Raw genomic sequence first — 18,645 nt, 5'->3', positions numbered from 1 at the left:
GTCAAGAGTGCAGTGTGCGATTGACGGATTCGCCTTCTTCACCTAGTAACAAGAACATAGGGGATTAATTGTTTGTATTGTATCGTCAACTTGCATATATTTTGAAAAATATACAACAATGTTAATACCGCTGGGGTTAATTTAACCCCACTTGGTTCGCGGCAGGTTATTGCAATGACTTTTTATTGTATATTACTTAAAAATCACGAGTGGGAATTGGATCAATCCCATCACTAGTATTAGTTTTGAAAATTCAAAAGTGGTGGCTTCCACTTGAAAAACATTGAACGCTGAATAATTTTATTTTATCGTGTAATTCAGTTATTGCTACAAAATTGGAGGTTAGTTATGATCAGCAATGGAGATCATTTTGAATAAAATGCAATTGAATACCCCTTACAATTAACGTGTTTTTTCCCTTTCCCCCTTTAAAATCTAATATTTTTTGTTATATCATATTATTTTAAAAAATGACCTCTGTGAAGGCATTAAACTTTATCTGATACGAAAACATAGAAACTGATAGAGTTCGTATCTTATTATATCACCTCGCATTATCATGTTCATGATTACATTCCTTTAGACTATGTGATTATTTAAATTTTTTTCCTCTTCTATACTTGTGTGGACAGTACTATGTCTCATAAGAATACCATTAATATCTTTTTTAATGACAGCGTGTGATAACATTAGTGTTTTAGAGATACCGATAATATATTCGTTTGATAGTCAATTTTCTGTTCTCGTAGTAGCACAGCGAATACTGCTTACATGTTTTTTTATTTACATTTAGCAGATGGGTAATTCCTGTTAAATGGAAGCAATTCAATCACCAGAAACAAGTTTCAATATTCAGATGTTGACAGATTAGACAAAATTTTAGAAAGCAGAACTTCCATTTCCAATTTTACAGTTCGACGATTGGGTTAAACTTTACCTGTGGAAACCAGAAATTTTTAACTTTTTTTTATGCAATCCTATAGATTTTTCCGAGATAATGCCGAAAATCCAAGTTTTAATCCCAGGAGATCTGTAGTTCAAAAGCTATGCGTGTACTCACGTGGACTCACCACCATTGAAATCAGCAGTTCCGAAATAGGAGACATGCTCTGACTGAAGTTGCAAGTCATTTCTTACGAGATGGGTAAGCCGAATGGGATAAGCATCCATCCTAAAGTTCACACTACCTATATTTCACGTCTCCTTCCGTGTAACGCGGTAAGCTCACTCAAAACAACACTGTGATGACTTGTCAATTTGTACAGTCAGAAGAACCGAATAGAAAGGAAGATTATGGTATCGTTCACACGTACGAAGCATGCGCGATAAACAGCACGCGTGAAACATACACAACTAAATACTATGTACATACCGTGACAATGTTGTGAAACACTTAAAACAATAAATTTTTCTGGAAAATGGAATTGAATGTATGACACCTGTCTACAGAGTGATGTTATTTACATTGAGAGACGTTCTTCAACGTGCAGTTTGCAAATCTCTAAATCCTATTTTTATTGTTTTTTGATAGCAATTTTGGACACTTTCACATCGTTTACAGGCACATTCTTCATTCCTCAACGCTTTCAAATTGCTTCCCTTGTCAAACAAACTAGGCAAGGTATTATATCTGAATAGTTCTTTTAACATGTACTCTTTGCTTCTGACGCATATTCCTTGAAATATCTACTTTCTTAAAATAATTTTGTCTATACTTTTATAATAAATGATTTTTAGCACAGAGAATAAGTGCATTGTCACGTTGAAAGATGAAATTTTATTTCTACGTGCGTGCTTCCACAGTTGCGTCCTGGTGACATTTATGTTTATTTTAGTGCTAATTATTCTTTAAAGTATAAAGAGTCAATATTATTAGCGAATAAAATAGTTTTTATTATTTTATTAAAAATTTGGCTGCATGCGTCACGCGAGACCGCGACTGTCACGCGTTACTCACTCAAGGCATAAAATATAGTTTCTCGTTATAGTTATCGTAATTTTGAAATTGAAACGCTTGCTATCAGAACATACATACAATCTATTTTCTACGTCAGCTGCCCTGTTTTTCTATAAATTCTAATCCTGCTTTATGGCGGGTAGTTTATCATGGATTGGTTAATATTTTATTAATGTTATTATCAATATTTTATTAATTTTATTAATCTTTGGATGATCATAGCTTCAGATTTTATATCAGCTCATGTTATTACTTACTGTGGCTCCGTGGAGGCTTTTCACAAAATTACACAACATTTTTAACAATCTCACGACATTTTCTCAATGAATAGTTTTTGTTGTGCACAGCAATAATCACTTTAATTTTGATTACTTCCTTGTAACCAAATCAAGACTTGTAAAGTCATTCTGTTAATATTTTTAAACAAAATTTGATGAGTAAACTATAAATATTCGTGGATAAACATCGTATGAAGACCTTTTAGACGTGATAAGATAAGTGAAGGCTCGAGGAATATATTGTATAACAGAGTACTATTTTAAGTGCTCATCATCAAACCAACACATGTATGAGGAAACTAGTGTACGATTTCATATTAGCTACTGCAAGTTCATTGAATAACGTAAATTCGCATAAACTCATGCAATCTTACACAGTGCGTCCCACGAACTCTATGTCTATCTGAAAAATGTTCGTTATTTTAAAGAATATGCGAAAATGTTTCAAATAAAACTTATAAGATTTAAATCAACTAATCACAGAGTAATAGCAGTTGTTTAATAAGTGGACACGCACTGAAAATATGAAGGTCTCTTTCGATTTATTAAATTGGAATGACTTATTTCTTATGGTCGAAAACTTACCATTTCTCAGATAATTTGACCCTAATGTCCTATTACTTTCATTAGAAACAGTTCACAGTTTTTAATATAGAACACGCTGATAGTAGATAATTTAGAACATAATCAAGATCGATGCGTGTTCCTTATTAACTGTTAAAGCATAACATCACCTTGGAAATTTTGAGCCAGAAATTTTGAACTTTTTAATATATAGTCCTGTACATCCTGACAAGAAAATGTTAAAAATCAAAGTTTTATGGCAAGGGGTTTTAATTTCTTTACTTTAAACATGCATATCTTTTGAACCAATGAATTCCTCGCCTAAAAACTTCGATTTTTGGCATTTCCTCGAAAAGACCTACAGAATTATATATTAAAAAGTTAAAACTTTTGGGTTGTTAAGACGGAGTTTAACAATTTTTAATGTACACCTTGTATTAAAATATAGCGATATCTTATACACTTTTATGTTATTACTAGACTGTGGATTCTATGGAATTAGGACACAAAAGGCAGAAAGGGAACACAAAATATTGAAAACAACAGAAAAATATAGTCAAAACATTGAAACTATATCTGTTCAACCTCCGTTCGTTGAAATTAAGGGAGAAAATGGTTGATCTGCACAAAGATACTCAGTCGGGTTGCTACAGTTGTGATGCTATGCTTGAGTTTCAAATCAATACTATTATCGCAGATAAAGGAATAAAAGTAATCAGATTTCAATCAGCACTGTGCAATAGATAATACCGGAAAACATATAATGAAATGTACTTGATGCATTCATTAAATTAGCGATAGAAGGCACTTCAAACTTGAAGATGGCCAATCTATCTAAAAGACAAACAAAATGGGCAGATTTTCTTCTGCCACGTCCGGTATTGAACATGTTGTAATACGGTGGATGATGAATAGCTATTTCATAAAACCCCGCATTGACTCCCTGACACAGCAGTATCATCTACAGATCGAACTGCCGATAGAGCTTCTTATAGATACTGCTCATCTTATTTAAATCCACAGTAACGTGCCATCCAGTGATTAGTTGTTTCGCGATCAGCTCCGGCAGTTGTTCACTGAATTACGTCAACGATGAAGTTCGCTCTGCCCGTCGTGGTGTCGGTCATCGGCCTGCTGTGCATCGCGAGACAAGCCGAACCAGCCAGGATCTTAGCGATGGTCCCGGTTCCTTCTTACAGCCACCAGATACCGTACTGGCCGTTATGGCTTGAGCTGCATAATCGCGGCCACGAAATCGTGCTCGTTTCACCGAATTCGGTCCCGAACGTGAACTCGACGAGGTTCAAGCAGATCGACATCGGCGCAGTGTACAATGAATTGAAGACCATCGATTTTGTTAAGCTTCGAATGAACAAGCACGACTGGTTGGCGTACATCGAAAATTATCTGATAGGCATGTGCGACAGTTTCGCCGAACAAGTACTGAACCACACGGATATGAAAGCATTGTACGCGCCCGACAGCAACGCGAAGTTCGACCTCGTCATGGCCGAGATGCTGACGACGCCAGCTGCATACGCCTTTGCTCATAGATTCAACGCACCGTTAATAGGTATTTCTTCGCATTGCAATTTGTGTCAAAGATTAATTTACAATTGTGTCGATTGTTTGAATTTAAGGGAACGTACAGTCGTTACTTTTTTGGTGTATCTTTAGGGTTGACCTCACTGGGCATTATGGCTATAAATGAACACACACTCGGTGGTGTGGTGTTGCCTTCGCACGAGTACACGTGGGAATTGGAGGCGAACGCGGGGACGAATCAGCCATTTTGGAAGAGACTTCTAAATTTCGTTAGACTATATCGGATCTTGTACCTCAAGCACAGTATTCTTTATCCACGTCAACAGAAATTAGTGGAAAAGTACTTTGGAACCGCTGTGCCTTCGCTGTTCGACATACAGAAGAACACCAGCCTTATATTCGTCAACCAAGCCGATGCCATAACGGCAGCCCGACCGAAGCTTGCGAACATGATTACCTTCACGTCTTTCCACGTCGAGAAGAACCCGCCTCCTTTGCCCGAGGTATGTATGACACAATCCTTTATTCGCACAAGTAAATTGACTATTATCCCAACGTACTGAATCAAACAGATTTTGTTTAAATATGCTGCAAAATGATCAGCAGACGTAAGGCTTCAAGAAGTACTGATCTCCCAAATTTTGTTCATTTGAATTCCTTAGTTTGGTTTTGAGAGAGTCTCAGTCTCTTCTCTTCTTCCCGTAATTTTGGAATAATATTTTTACCATCCGATAAATCTTCAGAAAATTTAGGTAAATACTAAAGAAGAATAGAAATACGTGTAAGGTCTTCTCGAAGTAAGAAACGATTTTGAAGAGTATACTACACTTATCCTGATAACAATACAATATAATATACAGTGATTTCTCTATATATGTCGCCAAGGCTTCGATGATAAATGTCGCCGAATTAGCCCCACTAGCACGGAGTGTATCCCGTGAGGGGCCGCGAAGCTCTAGAGGCCTCGGTAAACATAACACGGCTCGGGTATGTCTCCTGGACGGTACAAGACGCTGACAAGACCCGTGTTATTGACATAAATCGAGAATTCACTGTATCATGTATAGTCCTATGCTTAGGGTGTATCTTGAGCGACAAAACCTTCAAGCCAAGAACACAGGCAAATTATTATCCTTTATTTTTTTGCTGGTAGGATCTGAAACGCTTTGTGGACGGCGCGACCGAAGGGTTCATCTACTTCAGTTTGGGGAGCAACGCTAGGAGCGCGGGCATACCTAAAGAAACCCTACAAGTTTTCCTCGACGTGTTCGCCAAATTGCCATACAAGATTGTATGGAAGTTCGAGGAGGACATGCCCAACAAGCCCGATAATATCTTTGTTGGAAAATGGCTTCCTCAGCAGAGCATTCTTGGTATGTCTTATTTTTTGGCTAACTTATCAGCTCTCCAGCTGATCATGTGATTTTGAACAACACGTTGCGGACCTAGACGCAAAATAAAAGTTGTCTTCATCTATAACATCAAACAGAGCATCAGACACTTACGGTTTTCTTTTTGTCTTTAATAGCTTTAGTAGATTAAAGATGTCATTGTCATCGAGGTCAAATTCATAGCTTTCAAAGGACCTTGAAAATAGCTTTCCTACAGTATCACTTTTTCCGTTGATATGTTCTTATATTTAATATCCTAATAAAAATATTTCGATACACTGAATTCTCGATATATGTCTCGTTATGATTACACTCCTCGGTGTCCAAGGCCTCTCAAGGTTTGTGGCCCCACACAGGATACCCTTGCGGTAGTGGTGATAATTCAGCGACGTTTATCATCCTGGTCTTAGCGACATATATGGAGAAATCACTATAGTCAGTTTGGTTATTAACTGCGGATTATTGTTATAAAGCTCACCCCAATATCAAGATGTTCATCTACCAAGGAGGTCTGCAAAGTAGCGAGGAAGCGGTGCACTTCACGGTACCATTATTAGGATTTCCAATATTGGCAGACCAGGATTACCAAGTGCTCAGGATGGAGGCTCTTGGTGTCGCGAAATACATGGAAATCACGACTGTGACGAGGGAAGAGTTGGAAGCAGCCATTAGGGAGATCATAAATAATAAACAGTGAGTACACACAGTTTTTACGAGAACGTATTTTCTAGTACGAATCGCGGTAGAGCCTCGTTTATTTCACGGAATCCTCATTCGTTACATACTCGTGATTCCCACTACGAGTTGTTAAAAGTTCTTTAAGTAAGTTAAAAATTGATGATGTGCATGCCACGGAATCCGAGCATTTTTATGGCATTGGATGTGTTTTCATTATATCGCGATGATCGCAAGTCCGCCATTTTATGATAAGTTTTACATGAAAGTCTAATTTTGTTCGCTGTTTTTCAGGTACAAACAGAAGATAGTGGAACTGAAAAAACTCGTGAACGATAATCCGTACAATATGGTGGAGCATTTAGCATGGTGGACGGAGTACGTGATTCGCCATAAAGGTGCTCCTCATCTTCGCTCAAATTTAGCTCATCAACCATGGTACCAGCGCTGCGATATGGACATTGTGATATTCCTGACGATCGTGGCCGTTTTAATCATTTCAAACATAACTAGTATCATTGCGAAATTGGCTGTGCGCTCTTACAATCATTATCAAAGGATGTCCACACGAAGGAAAGAAAAAATTAGGTAGTTACAAGTAGACGGAGCACAAAGTTGAAATTTCCGATGATCTAAGAACCGCATATGAGTGTAACAATATATATACTGGTTTTATTTGTTACGGGTTTTGTGGCGAACTATACTGATCGACTTAGTGATTCCGGACTTTGCCAGTGTTAGTATGTTAATCAATCATTTTATATATAGTGTGAGCCAGAATTGTTCAAACAGCGATAGAATCGAGAAACATTTATAATTTAAATAATTATAGTTTAAAGTAAGTTGTCTGACGTCGTTATGCAACAATATGATGCATTAGCAATACAGAATGGAGTGTATGATTGACGGATTCGCCTTCTTGGCCTAGTAATAAGAACATGGTGGATTAAATGATCTTTTTTATTTATCTTCGACATTAAATAATGTTAACGCTTGAGTGATGCAATAGTTCAAACTAATTGTAGATATGTGTATATATATATATGACGGGTGGTTCACGACAAACAGGCCACCTAAATAGCTCCGTTAGGATTAGAGATAGAAGAAAATGTTAGAGAGAAAAGTTGTACTGTTAAAGGGGGCAAATATGGTGATATAAAAAAATGTTCCTATTGTAGTCGTTTTCAAGGTCTTTTGAAGGTCATCGATGATTTTCAAATAGCACCACATATTTTTAACTTCACAGTGTTGTAGCTGATGTCAAGACGAGTTCAATGATGTGGTACACTATGACCTTCAAATGACCTTGAACTAGAAAATTTATGATAAAGCACACACACACACGCACACAATGATAACTTCAAAATGTGCAATCATTTTATTTGAACTAAATTAAATGTTCGAAATTATGACCTTGAGCAATAACACAAACATTTAAACGTTTTACAAGGCAATCAATAGTGCTTTCAATTGTTTCTATTGGGATTGATCTACAAGATCTAATTATTCTTTCTTGCATGTTCTCTGGTGTAGTCGGTTGATCACGATATACATCATCTTTGAGTGTTCCCCACAAAAAAAAATCAAGAGGAGTTAAATCGGGGGAACGAGCTGGCCATAGTATGTGTCCATTACGTGCTATCCAGCGATTTGGAAATTTATTGTTCAGAAATTCTTTTACGATACGTGAAGAATGAGCAGGACAGCCATCGTGTTGGTACCACATTACTTGACGAATTTCTAAAGGAATATCTTCTAAAAATATGGGCAATGTTTCTTCTAAAAACGTAAGGTATCTAGTTGTGTTTAATGTGCCGGGAATAAAAAAGGGTCCAATTATTTTATTATTCAAAATTCCACACCAAACGTTGATAGTCCAGGGTCGTTGTTTATCCACTTGTCGTAACCATCGTGGATTCGCATTACTATAGTAATGCATATTTCTTAAATTAACTTCACCATGATTTGTGAAGGAAGCCTCATCAGTAAATAATACGTTACTAAAAAATCGGCTATCATTTCTAATTTGCCTCAAACCCCACTCACAAAAATTTACGCGATTTTCGAAATCTCTTCCATGAAGTTCTTGGTGGAGCCATATGTGATATGGATGGAATTTGTGTAATCGAAATATTCGCATGATACTTGCTCGGCTACTGCCACTTTCTCTACTGAGTTGTCTAGTGCTGATGCAATGATTTACATTTACTGCACCAAGAACATTGACTGCATTTGCTTCATTTGTTACACTTCTCAGTTTCACAGGTCTTTTATTTTCTACACTGCCTAATTCACGGAACTTTTTAACTAAATTTGAATAGGTAGAACGAGATGGACATCTGCGATCAGGAAATCGGTCTTTGTAAAGACGAACAGCTTCTCGAAGACATTGACGACTTTCGTAATAAATGGAAATAAGATCGGTCTTGTGTTCGTTTGAGTAACGCATCGCTAAACGGTTATCGATGAACTGATACACTCGCAATAATTCGATGACCACAACTGACTCGGCATACATACCAGTAGTTTGTTGATAATCTAGTTTGTGTACGCTTAGAGATCACCTTCCGTTAACGGAATACGTGTTATGAGACCTAATGACTGAAGGAATTAAATTTCCGTTGATCAAACAGAGTAGTCAAACTATATCTATTAATGAGTCCAAGGTCATTTGAAGGTCATAGTGTACCACATCATTGAACTCGTCTTGACATCAGCTACAACGCTGTGAAGTTAAAAATATGTGGTGCTATTTGAAAATCATCGATGACCTTCAAAAGACCTTGAAAACGGCTACAATAGGAACATTTTTTATATCACCATATTTGCCCCCTTTAACAGTACAACGTTTCTCTCTAACATTTTCTTCTGTCTCTAATCCTAACGGAGCTATTTAGATGGCCTGTTTGTCGTGAACCACCCGGTATATATATATATATTGTCACGTTGCCCTGATTTTCGGGCCCGTCCGACGGGAGAAAACCTGGGCAACGGCGGGTTTTTGGAGACCGTGAGGCCGGGCCACGCTCGGCCGCGCGATACGTGGTCCACCCGTGACAAACGGAATCTCGTAGGCTGGATTTTCCCGACGGATCTTACAAGGTTCGGGACTTGAAACGGGCGCCAGACACTCGCAAGTGTCACACGAACAATTCGTAACGAACGCGAGACGCGAATTATAATACCGATCCTACGAGAACCGCGCGAGGACCTGAATAGCGGCAGCCTTGGGCCAGGATTCTACGCGGAGGGAATGCGGGACGTTTCCCGCGGCGGAAAGGTTTCTCACAATGAAGCGTACACGAGTGTGGGCTTTGAGTTAACATTTATTTGATCCGGCCTTTACAAGGGGCAGCCGGGATCGCCCGAATCGAAGCCCGCACGATTTTACAAACTTGTACGACAGGTAGACGGTCGCTCGCGCTTTTTGCACCCGGATATGCTTTTCTACGCGTCGAACTCGATCGCGGGCGCGATGTACGGCAGCCTCTATCGGCGATTAGCCGGTCGAGAAGCCATCGGGTTCCGATGAAATACGCGGCAGCAAATTCTACTTGACCGTGGCCGTCGGAAGTAGCCGGAAACGGCGATACGGCATCCGTCACGTCGTCCCACCGTAGGACATCTCTAGATCGGCCATTCTCACCAAAAAATCGGCCACAGTACGAGTCCGACGGCCGACGGCCTCACCCCCTCGCGATCCTATCCTAATCGCGATTTACGGCGAGCGAGGATACGTCTGGACGCGACTCGAAGTGCGACCGATTCACAAAAATGCCAACCGAGCCAACGCGAAAATGAACAGGGTACGAAAGCCTGATCGGCACTTACCACTCGGCAACGTGGTTTCCCGATTCTTCCGCTCGCCCGATGTTCGGCAGCTCAATCCACGGTCGTCCCGGTAGCAGGGAGAACTCAAATTACTGATCGATTTAAGCAATAGTTAATCGACTAATCGCGACTAAATCCGGTGGCACAGTGACCCATTTCACGAAGACTAGCTAACGCGGAAGCGAGGCGTCCCCCACTTTCCTAGTTTTCCCTGTTCCCGCGCGACGCTCGGACCTATCACTAGCTCTCGCGCGGCAGGGCCGCGCCCGGCGGTCCGGGGCCCTCGGCATCGAACTTATTGGCTAACGCTTCAAGATGACTCGCGTTGATTGGCCCTTCCCCGCGGAGGAAGACGTCGAGCCGTTCCCTCGGTGGACCCGTTACATTTTTCCGGGGCGAGGCGGCGACGAGGTTGAAGCGATGTTTTCTCCAGGTCCAGAATCCTCGGCGACGCCTCCAGGTTGATAAACCCGGGCTCGGCGTTTCCCTCGATGTTTTCCGGCGGGTGTCCCTGGTAGCCGCCCCCTGAGCGTTGTTCCTCAAATTTTCCGCGCTTCTGGGAGAAGAGAAAAGAATCCTGGCCCCCCTGGGACCCGGCCACGGACCTGCAACTTCTCGTCGCGCCAAGTGGCGCGGCGTTTAAAACGCGTTATTCTCCAAACTGGGTATCGGATGTTCCCAGGGAGAGCGATCGCGACAGCCGTTATCGCGGCGGTGCCGCCAAAGGGGCGGCCCGGTGTCTAGGTTTTGATCCGGAGGGACGTGGATAAATCTGCCACGTCACAATATATATATATAAGATATAAACAGGAAACATAAATGGGGCGACATGTTTGTTTTCTAAGACATGTTTCGTATTTTTTTTTTAAATAAAATATTTTTAAAAAGTAGAGTCATTATTTTCGTTGTACTTTCGCCATTAGTAGTCCAAAGCTTTTTATTTTCCATGCCAACTCGCGCGAGCGCGATACTGTTTCGCCGGATCAGGGGAATTGACTCGAACTGAGGGGAGTACAGTTACCCTCTCTCAGACAGTACACTATTAGTCACGTGACATTGTGGCGCATGCACTACAGAGACGAAACGTGTCACGTGTGCTGGCCTTGGCGGAAGCGTGGGGGAATAATGTAATAGAAGGGGAAAGGTGGAGTGGGAGAAGAGTCTTAATCTAGTGCCACTGGCGCGAGAGGGGAATGCGAGCACGACTTTTTACGATCTCGTTGCCCTCATTATCACTAGGTTTACGGGACCCGTCAAATCGGCGGGTTGTAATATTTGTCTAATTATAAGTGTAAGCTCAATTACAATATGCAATAACATATTCTAATCGGAGATATCCTAGTGTTCCAACTATCAGGATCGCCTTAAAGCTCTTTCGAGAAACTGGAAGTGTAGTGAAGGAAAAACGTAACGTTGTGCGTATAAATATATATTTATGTATATATAATTCCATTTATTACATTTTTTAGAATATTATTAGGTATTAAAAATTTACCTGCATGCATTACGCAAGCCCGCGACTACCACGGGCTTAGACACCTAAGCGGTGAAATATAGTTTTTTGTTACAGTTATCGTAATTTTCAGATTAAAACGCTTGTTATCAGAATGTACAGTTTACCAGTTTTTTACGACAGCGTTCCTGTTTCTCTATAAATTCTAATCCTGCTTTATGGCAGATAGTTTATCATGGATTGTTTGACGTTTTATCTTGTCATAAATTGTTGAAACCATTTATTATTCTTTGGACGATGATGACATTCGTTTTCCGAGCAGCTTCTGCTATTATGTCAATATGAAGTTGTGACATCATTCTGTGGCTTTGCGAATGCTATTGACAGAATTGAACTACATAGCTAACAATCTGACGACATTTCCCCCAAGAATTATTTTAGTTTTGCCGAGTGTTAATCACATTAATCTTGATTCACACATTGATAAGTATTCATGTTTTCTTACATGGGGCTTTACAAGAAAATAAATTTTGTAGAAAGTTTTGAATTCCTAAAATCGAAGTTTTAAGGCGAGGGGTTTTAATCGCTCAAGTTTAAACACGCATAACTTTTGAACCAGTGAATTCCTCACTTTAAAATTTCGATTTTTGGCAATTTCTCGTCAAGATGTACAGGATTATATAGTAAAAGGATAAAAATTTCTGGGTTGTCAAAGCGAAGTTTAACCATTTTTAATGTATACGTTATATTAAAACGTAGCAATATATTTTACAGTTCTATGTTATTACTAGACTACGGATTTCGTGCATTTACGACAAAAAGAAGCGTAGAAGGAGCACAAAACACCGAAAGAAACAGAGGAAAAGGAAGCAACAGTCGTATTGCAGTCAACATATTGAAGCTATCACCACACATCACACGTCACAGATTAAAGGTATTCGACTTTCGTTCGTGGACATTAAGAAAGAAAATTGTTAATTTGTGCTTAAGTTTCTAATCACGATGAATATCACAGATAAAGAAACAAAAGTAATCAGACTTCAAACAGTAACTGTATAATATGGCGTCCACTTGATTCGTTCCTAGCATTAGCGGTAAAAGACTTTTTAATCTTAAGGGGGCCGGCAGGGTTTGAAATCCATATACGTATGCATGGGTCAAAACCTTTTCAAACTATCGCTTCAATATTGCAATGAGCAGTTTAGAAGTGGTCAATTGTGTTTCCTAAAAGTCCAATCTATGTCTGTATAGAGCCCAAATTGCGAATTTCTACCTCATCGTGGAGTAATTTGTAATATTCGGCAGAAAATTCGAATTCTGAAGCAAGTATGACGTCACAAGATGGCTGCCGCTGAGAGATTCTCTTAATTTCGCGAGATTTAGTATTCGTATCGAAAAAAGGGCTCTATACAGACATAGCAAAGACATGTACAAACACGGTGGTATGCATTTTTAATTGATTACTTACTTATTTAAGACGTAAAATGTCTAGAAAAAAAGGCATAGCGTAACATAGCGTGACAGTCAAGGCCAAATGCCTGCCGGCCCCCTTAAGTTCGGTACTACATGCTGAGATCTTGAATTTTGTAGCGTAGTGTACTACGGTGGATGATGAATTGCTATAATACCCCACATTGACACCGTGACTCAGCAGCATCATCTATTACACTACTGATAGTGCTCCTTCATAAAGCTCAACGTACGTAGATTTACGGTACTGTGCGATCCGTTGATTAGTTGTTTCGCGACCAGCTCCGGTAGTAGATCGCTGAATCTAGTCGACTATGAGGTTCAATCTGATGGTCGTGGTCTTGGCCATCGGCCTGCTGTGCATCGTGAGGCAAGCGGATCCAGCCAGGATCTTAGCGCTGGTCCCGACACCTTCTTACAGCCACCAGATCCCGTACCGGCGGTTATGGCTCGAGCTGCACGAACGCGGCCATGAAATCGTGCTCGTCACAGCGAATCCGATCCCGAACATGAACTCGACGACGTTCAAGCAGATCGACGTCACCGGAATGTACAAAGATGTCAGGGTCCTCGATTTTATTAAGCTCCGATTCGACAAGGTCGATTGGTTGACGTTCGTCGAAGAGGAACTGTTTGAGATGGCCGACAATTTCGCCGAACATGTACTGAACCACACGGATATGAAACCGATCTACGCCCCCAACAGCAACGAGAAGTTCGACCTCGTTATGGTTGAGATGCTCGCGGTGCCCGCTACATACGCCTTCGCTCATAGGTTCAACGCGCCGTTAATAGGTATTTTTATTTACTTGAAATTTATGTCCAACATTAATTTACAATTGTATCGGTTGCTAAAATGTAAAAGAACGCACGGACGTTATTTTTTTGCTGTATTTTTAGGATTGAGCTCGCTGGGAATTATGTCTCTGACTGAACACGCACTCGGTGGTGTGGTGTTGCCATCGCACGAGTACACCTGGGAAATGGAGGCGAACGCGGGCACAAGTCAGCCATTTTGGAGGAGACTACTGAATTTCCTTAAACTCTCGAGGTTCTTGTACCTCGTGCACCGTGATCTCTATCCTCGTCAGCAGAAGTTAGCGGAAAAGTACTTCGGCACCAATGTGCCTCCGATGCTCGACATACAGAAGAACACCAGCCTTATATTCGTCAACCAAGCCGATGCCATAGTGCCTGCACGACCGAAGCTTGCGAACATGATTACCTTCACCTCTTTTCACGTCGAGAAGAACCAACGCCCTTTGCCTGAGGTAAACAGGGTGGTCCTGATAAGTCAGGCCACCTAAATATCTCTTCAGGTTAATGTGATGCAACAAATATTTGCTACGTAATGTGCATGGTGTCAATGGACAAATATCTAGCAAGAATATCTTTTTCCAGAGGTCATTTTCTTCCGAGTTATCAAGGTCATCGGTGCTTTTTGATCCGTAACTACATTTTTGTTTATAGCATCGTGTAATTGACCGAAAAATACATTCAGATATGTATAATAACATGACCTTGAGATGAACTTGGTCTTCGAAAATTCGAGTTTAAAAAGTGGTTTCGAAAAAAATATTCATGCCAGACATTTGGTCCATTGACACCTTGCACATTACGTAACAAATATGTTTTGCATCACAAGTTTATTCATTTACTTAGAAGGACTACCCTGTATATGACAAAATCTGTTACTCACATAAAGAAATTAACCTTAACTATTCATATTGAATCCACCGTATAAATTTGCTGCAAAATTGTCAGCACAGCTAAGGCTTCGAAAAGTGCTGACCTCTCAGTTTTTAATTGACTGGATTTGTCACTTCAGTTTTCCGAGAGTTTCAGTCTCTTTTTCCATGAATTTTCAAATAATATTTTTACCTGTTGTTAAAACTTCAGAAAATTTAGGCAAATAGTTTAGACGCTTAAAAACACGTGTAAAGTCTTGTTGAAATAAGGAACGATTTCAAGATTGTACTTAAATTGATAACGCGAGAATAGAATAAAAAAATCAGATGATTATCTTTTATATCTTGGTTTCTAGGATCTGAAACGGTTTATGGACAGCGCGACCGAAGGGTTCATCTACTTCAGTTTGGGCAGCAACGCTAGGAGCGCGGACATGCCTAAAGAAACCCTACAGGTTTTCCTAGACGTGTTCGCCAAATTGCCCTATAAAATTGTGTGGAAGTTCGAGAAGGACATGCCCAACAAGCCCGACAATATTTTTGTTGGAAAATGGTTCCCTCAGCAGAGCATTCTTGGTACAGTCCCATTTTTTACCTAACTTCTCAGCTTTCCAGGCGATTCACGTGATATTGATTAACATCCCGCGGATCTATGTGCAAAATAACAATTGTCTGTATCTATTGCAACGAACAGGAGCCACTTGAGCAAGTCAGAGTGATTGTGCGTATTGTTATCTTCAGAATCTCGTAACAGAGATTTCTTCTTATAAAATTAAAAACGGGTTACATATAACATACACGGTATCTGGAACAAGAACACAAAGATCACAATTTTGAGATTATAGTATCTTATAAATTCTTTTGTGTTTCTAATTCTTGTCTTGGTCGATGACGCAGCTGCTTGAGAAGCTGAGGATAAATATTGAATGATTCAACAGTTGTGTCATCGATTTCTAATATGTTACGAAACTGTCTATAGCTTTTAAAAGATCTTGAAAACAGCTTTCTCTGCAGTATCTCTTTTTCGTTTGATATTTTCTAATATTAATAATCCTAATAAAGGTATTTAGAAAGTCAATTGGTTATTAACCGTGGAAAATTGATGTATAGCACACCCCAATATCAAGATGTTCATCTACCAAGGAGGTCTGCAAAGTAGCGAGGAAGCGGTGCACTTCTCGGTGCCATTATTAGGATTTCCAATATTGGCAGACCAGGATTACCAAGTGCTCAGAATGCAGGCCCTTGGTGTCGCGAAATACATGGAAATCACAACTGTAACGAGGGAAGAGTTGGATGCAGCCATTCGGGAGATCATAACTAATAAACAGTGAGTATATACAGTATTTACAAAAACGTATTTTCTAATATGAAGTACGGTAGAGCCTCGTTTATTGCACGGAATCATCGTTCGTTGCATACTAGCGATTCCGACTACGAGTTGTTAAAAGTTCTTGGTTCAGCTGGGTCACCATGTGTAAATTTAGTTTAAAATTGAGCATTTCAAATGAATAGAAATAGTAATACGAAAAAAATTCCAATATTAATTAACACTTTATCGGGCCTAGTCTCCGTAGATCCGCGATAAGGTAGAGTGAGCAAGTTACCGACAAAATTAGGCGATAAATGGTTTGACGTGCCTCCACTTTTCGTCTTTATATCAGAATATTTTTTGCTGGGAAAGGGCTCCTTCGAAAGAGGATGATTCAATGCAGCGCGCTCTGGTCATGAGCTGACGAGATTATGCAGATATTTTGTAATAGAAGTGTTAGAAATAGGTTAAAAATTGATGATGTGCATGCCATGGAATCTAAGCATATTTTACACCATTTTATTTTCAGTTTCGAATGATAGTGTAATTTGATTCGCTGTTTCTCAGGTACAAACAGAGAATAGTGGAACTGCAACAACTCGTGAACGATAATCCATACAATATGGCGGAGCATTTAGCATGGTGGGCGGAGTACGTGATTCGCCATAAAGGTGCACCTCATCTTCGTTCAAATTTAGCTCATCAACCATGGTACCAGCGCTGCGATATGGACATTGTGATATTCCTGACGACAGTGGCCGTTTTAATCGTTATGAACGTATCTGGTATCATTGCAAAATTTGCTGTGCGTTTTTACAATGGTTATCGAAGGGTATGCACACTGAGGAAAGAAAAAGTTAGTTAGTTTAAAATCGATAGTGCACGAAGTTCGAACTTTCGATCTTATATCGGCATATCAGTATAACAATATATTTATTGACTTTGATTGGTATGCGTGTCGGGGCGAACTATACTGATCGACTCAGTGATTGCGAACGTTGTCAGTGTTATCAGTATTCCTTAGTGTGTTAACCAATCAATTTATATACGAACAAACAGTAATTGTAGTTTAAAGTAACTTGCCTGGCGACATTATGCAAAAGCATGATGCATACGAATTCAAGAATAAACCAATTTAGTTCAATGAAGTGACCAATTCAGTTGAATTGATTGCAATTCAATTCCAGGTCAATTTTTTCTTGACCTAATAACAAGTGATGTAGTGAATTCGCGATATTTGTCGCCGAGGCCTGGACGACAAATGTCATGGAATTAATGAAAATAAAGAACTTTTGATGTTTAAACTCCTCGGCGACCGAATCAACTCGCTTTTCTTTTCTATGTTCGTCACTGCATCAAAGAATAGTGACTCCTGGAGAATTAACGACATAAAGACTCGCGTTGCCGACATATATCGAGGATTCACTGTACTTCATTCTGTGCAATTCCATCTCGAAATTTTCAGCTGGGTTGCGATCGGACAGAGCCGAAATCCTTTTCCCCTCGCGGCGTGCTACAGGAGATTATCAGAAAACGATAGAACTGGAGATTTTCTTTTCTCGGAGTACTTTTCTGTTCGCGAAGCTGACGCCACGGGAAGCTTCTTTGTTTCTTCGCTTGATAACGCGCCGTCTACTTCACCCTCTGATCCTCATCCCCGTCAGTTCCCCAAGCTGCATTCGATCCCGCAAAGGCAAACGCTCCTGAAAATCACGATGCGACGGAACGATAGTGGCGCGAACCTGTTTGTCAAGAACGCGTCGTAATCGACTCGAGTAACGCGGCGACACAAAAGCGGCCGGGAAAGAGGGAAGGCTTGCGAGAAAGGGAAGATACAATCCGGACCGCCATTGTTTCATATGATTTGCCGGCAGTTATTGTTTCGTACGTCGCTGCCGCGAACTTTTACAATTGGAACGGCCTCGACGTCTCGAGGATTTTCTCTGCTTTTTCAGCCCCTTGGTTCTTCCGCGCACTTTGCCGGCCGCTTTGTAACGCCACAAAGGGCTGTCTGTCCATACGAATGATGTCTCTTAACCTCGATCGAATTCTACATTCCAAAAATTCGTTTCGTTTTCGATTAATACACACATGTGCGAATGCAACCCAGTTTTTCAAGAAAGGAAATTGCGTGGCTACGCAAAAAGACGCCCAGGAGGTACAGTAAAAACTGTTTTTGTGCGGTCCTTTTCTATGTGATTTTTTTATGCGGCATATGAATGCCAACGGTGTTGGCATTATAACATGCTTCTAATGTTCTCATCACAAGAAGATGCGCGTTTTGGACTACGACGAGTAGTATTGAATTATGTACATTTTGGAAACTTCTCCATGTTTAAAATGAGAAATTAAATTTTTTTTAAGTGTTTCCATGTGTAATTTGATTATTTATTTTTTTTGGAAAGCACTTTCCCACTATTTCGTAAATCTTTGACATATTTTCTAAGTGAGACTTTTTTTATACGGTCCCTCTCCACCAAA

At 40.1% G+C, this 18,645-nt stretch overlaps 1 protein-coding gene across 1 annotated transcript; it reads left to right on the top strand.

Annotated features, from left to right (window-relative positions):
• The first annotated feature begins 3,818 nt into the window (after positions 1-3,818).
• On the top strand, positions 3,819-17,288 carry LOC143354610 (uncharacterized). The gene is made up of 14 exons (XM_076788864.1): positions 3,819-4,372; positions 4,477-4,847; positions 5,498-5,717; positions 6,209-6,428; positions 6,705-6,998; positions 10,924-11,003; positions 12,082-12,146; positions 12,469-12,628; positions 12,710-12,741; positions 13,473-13,959; positions 14,065-14,435; positions 15,209-15,428; positions 15,963-16,182; positions 16,732-17,288. Exons 1-14 carry the CDS (start codon positions 3,892-3,894, stop codon positions 17,027-17,029), a joined length of 3,519 nt encoding a protein of 1,172 aa, XP_076644979.1. The 5' UTR covers positions 3,819-3,891; the 3' UTR covers positions 17,030-17,288.
• The last annotated feature ends 1,357 nt before the right edge of the window (positions 17,289-18,645 follow it).

The sequence above is a fragment of the Halictus rubicundus genome, chromosome 5, assembly GCF_050948215.1.
Source record: "Halictus rubicundus isolate RS-2024b chromosome 5, iyHalRubi1_principal, whole genome shotgun sequence".
Classification (NCBI taxonomy): Eukaryota; Metazoa; Arthropoda; class Insecta; order Hymenoptera; family Halictidae; genus Halictus; species Halictus rubicundus.
Note: the sequence above shows the minus strand (reverse complement) of the source record. Positions and strands in the feature narration are given on the sequence as shown.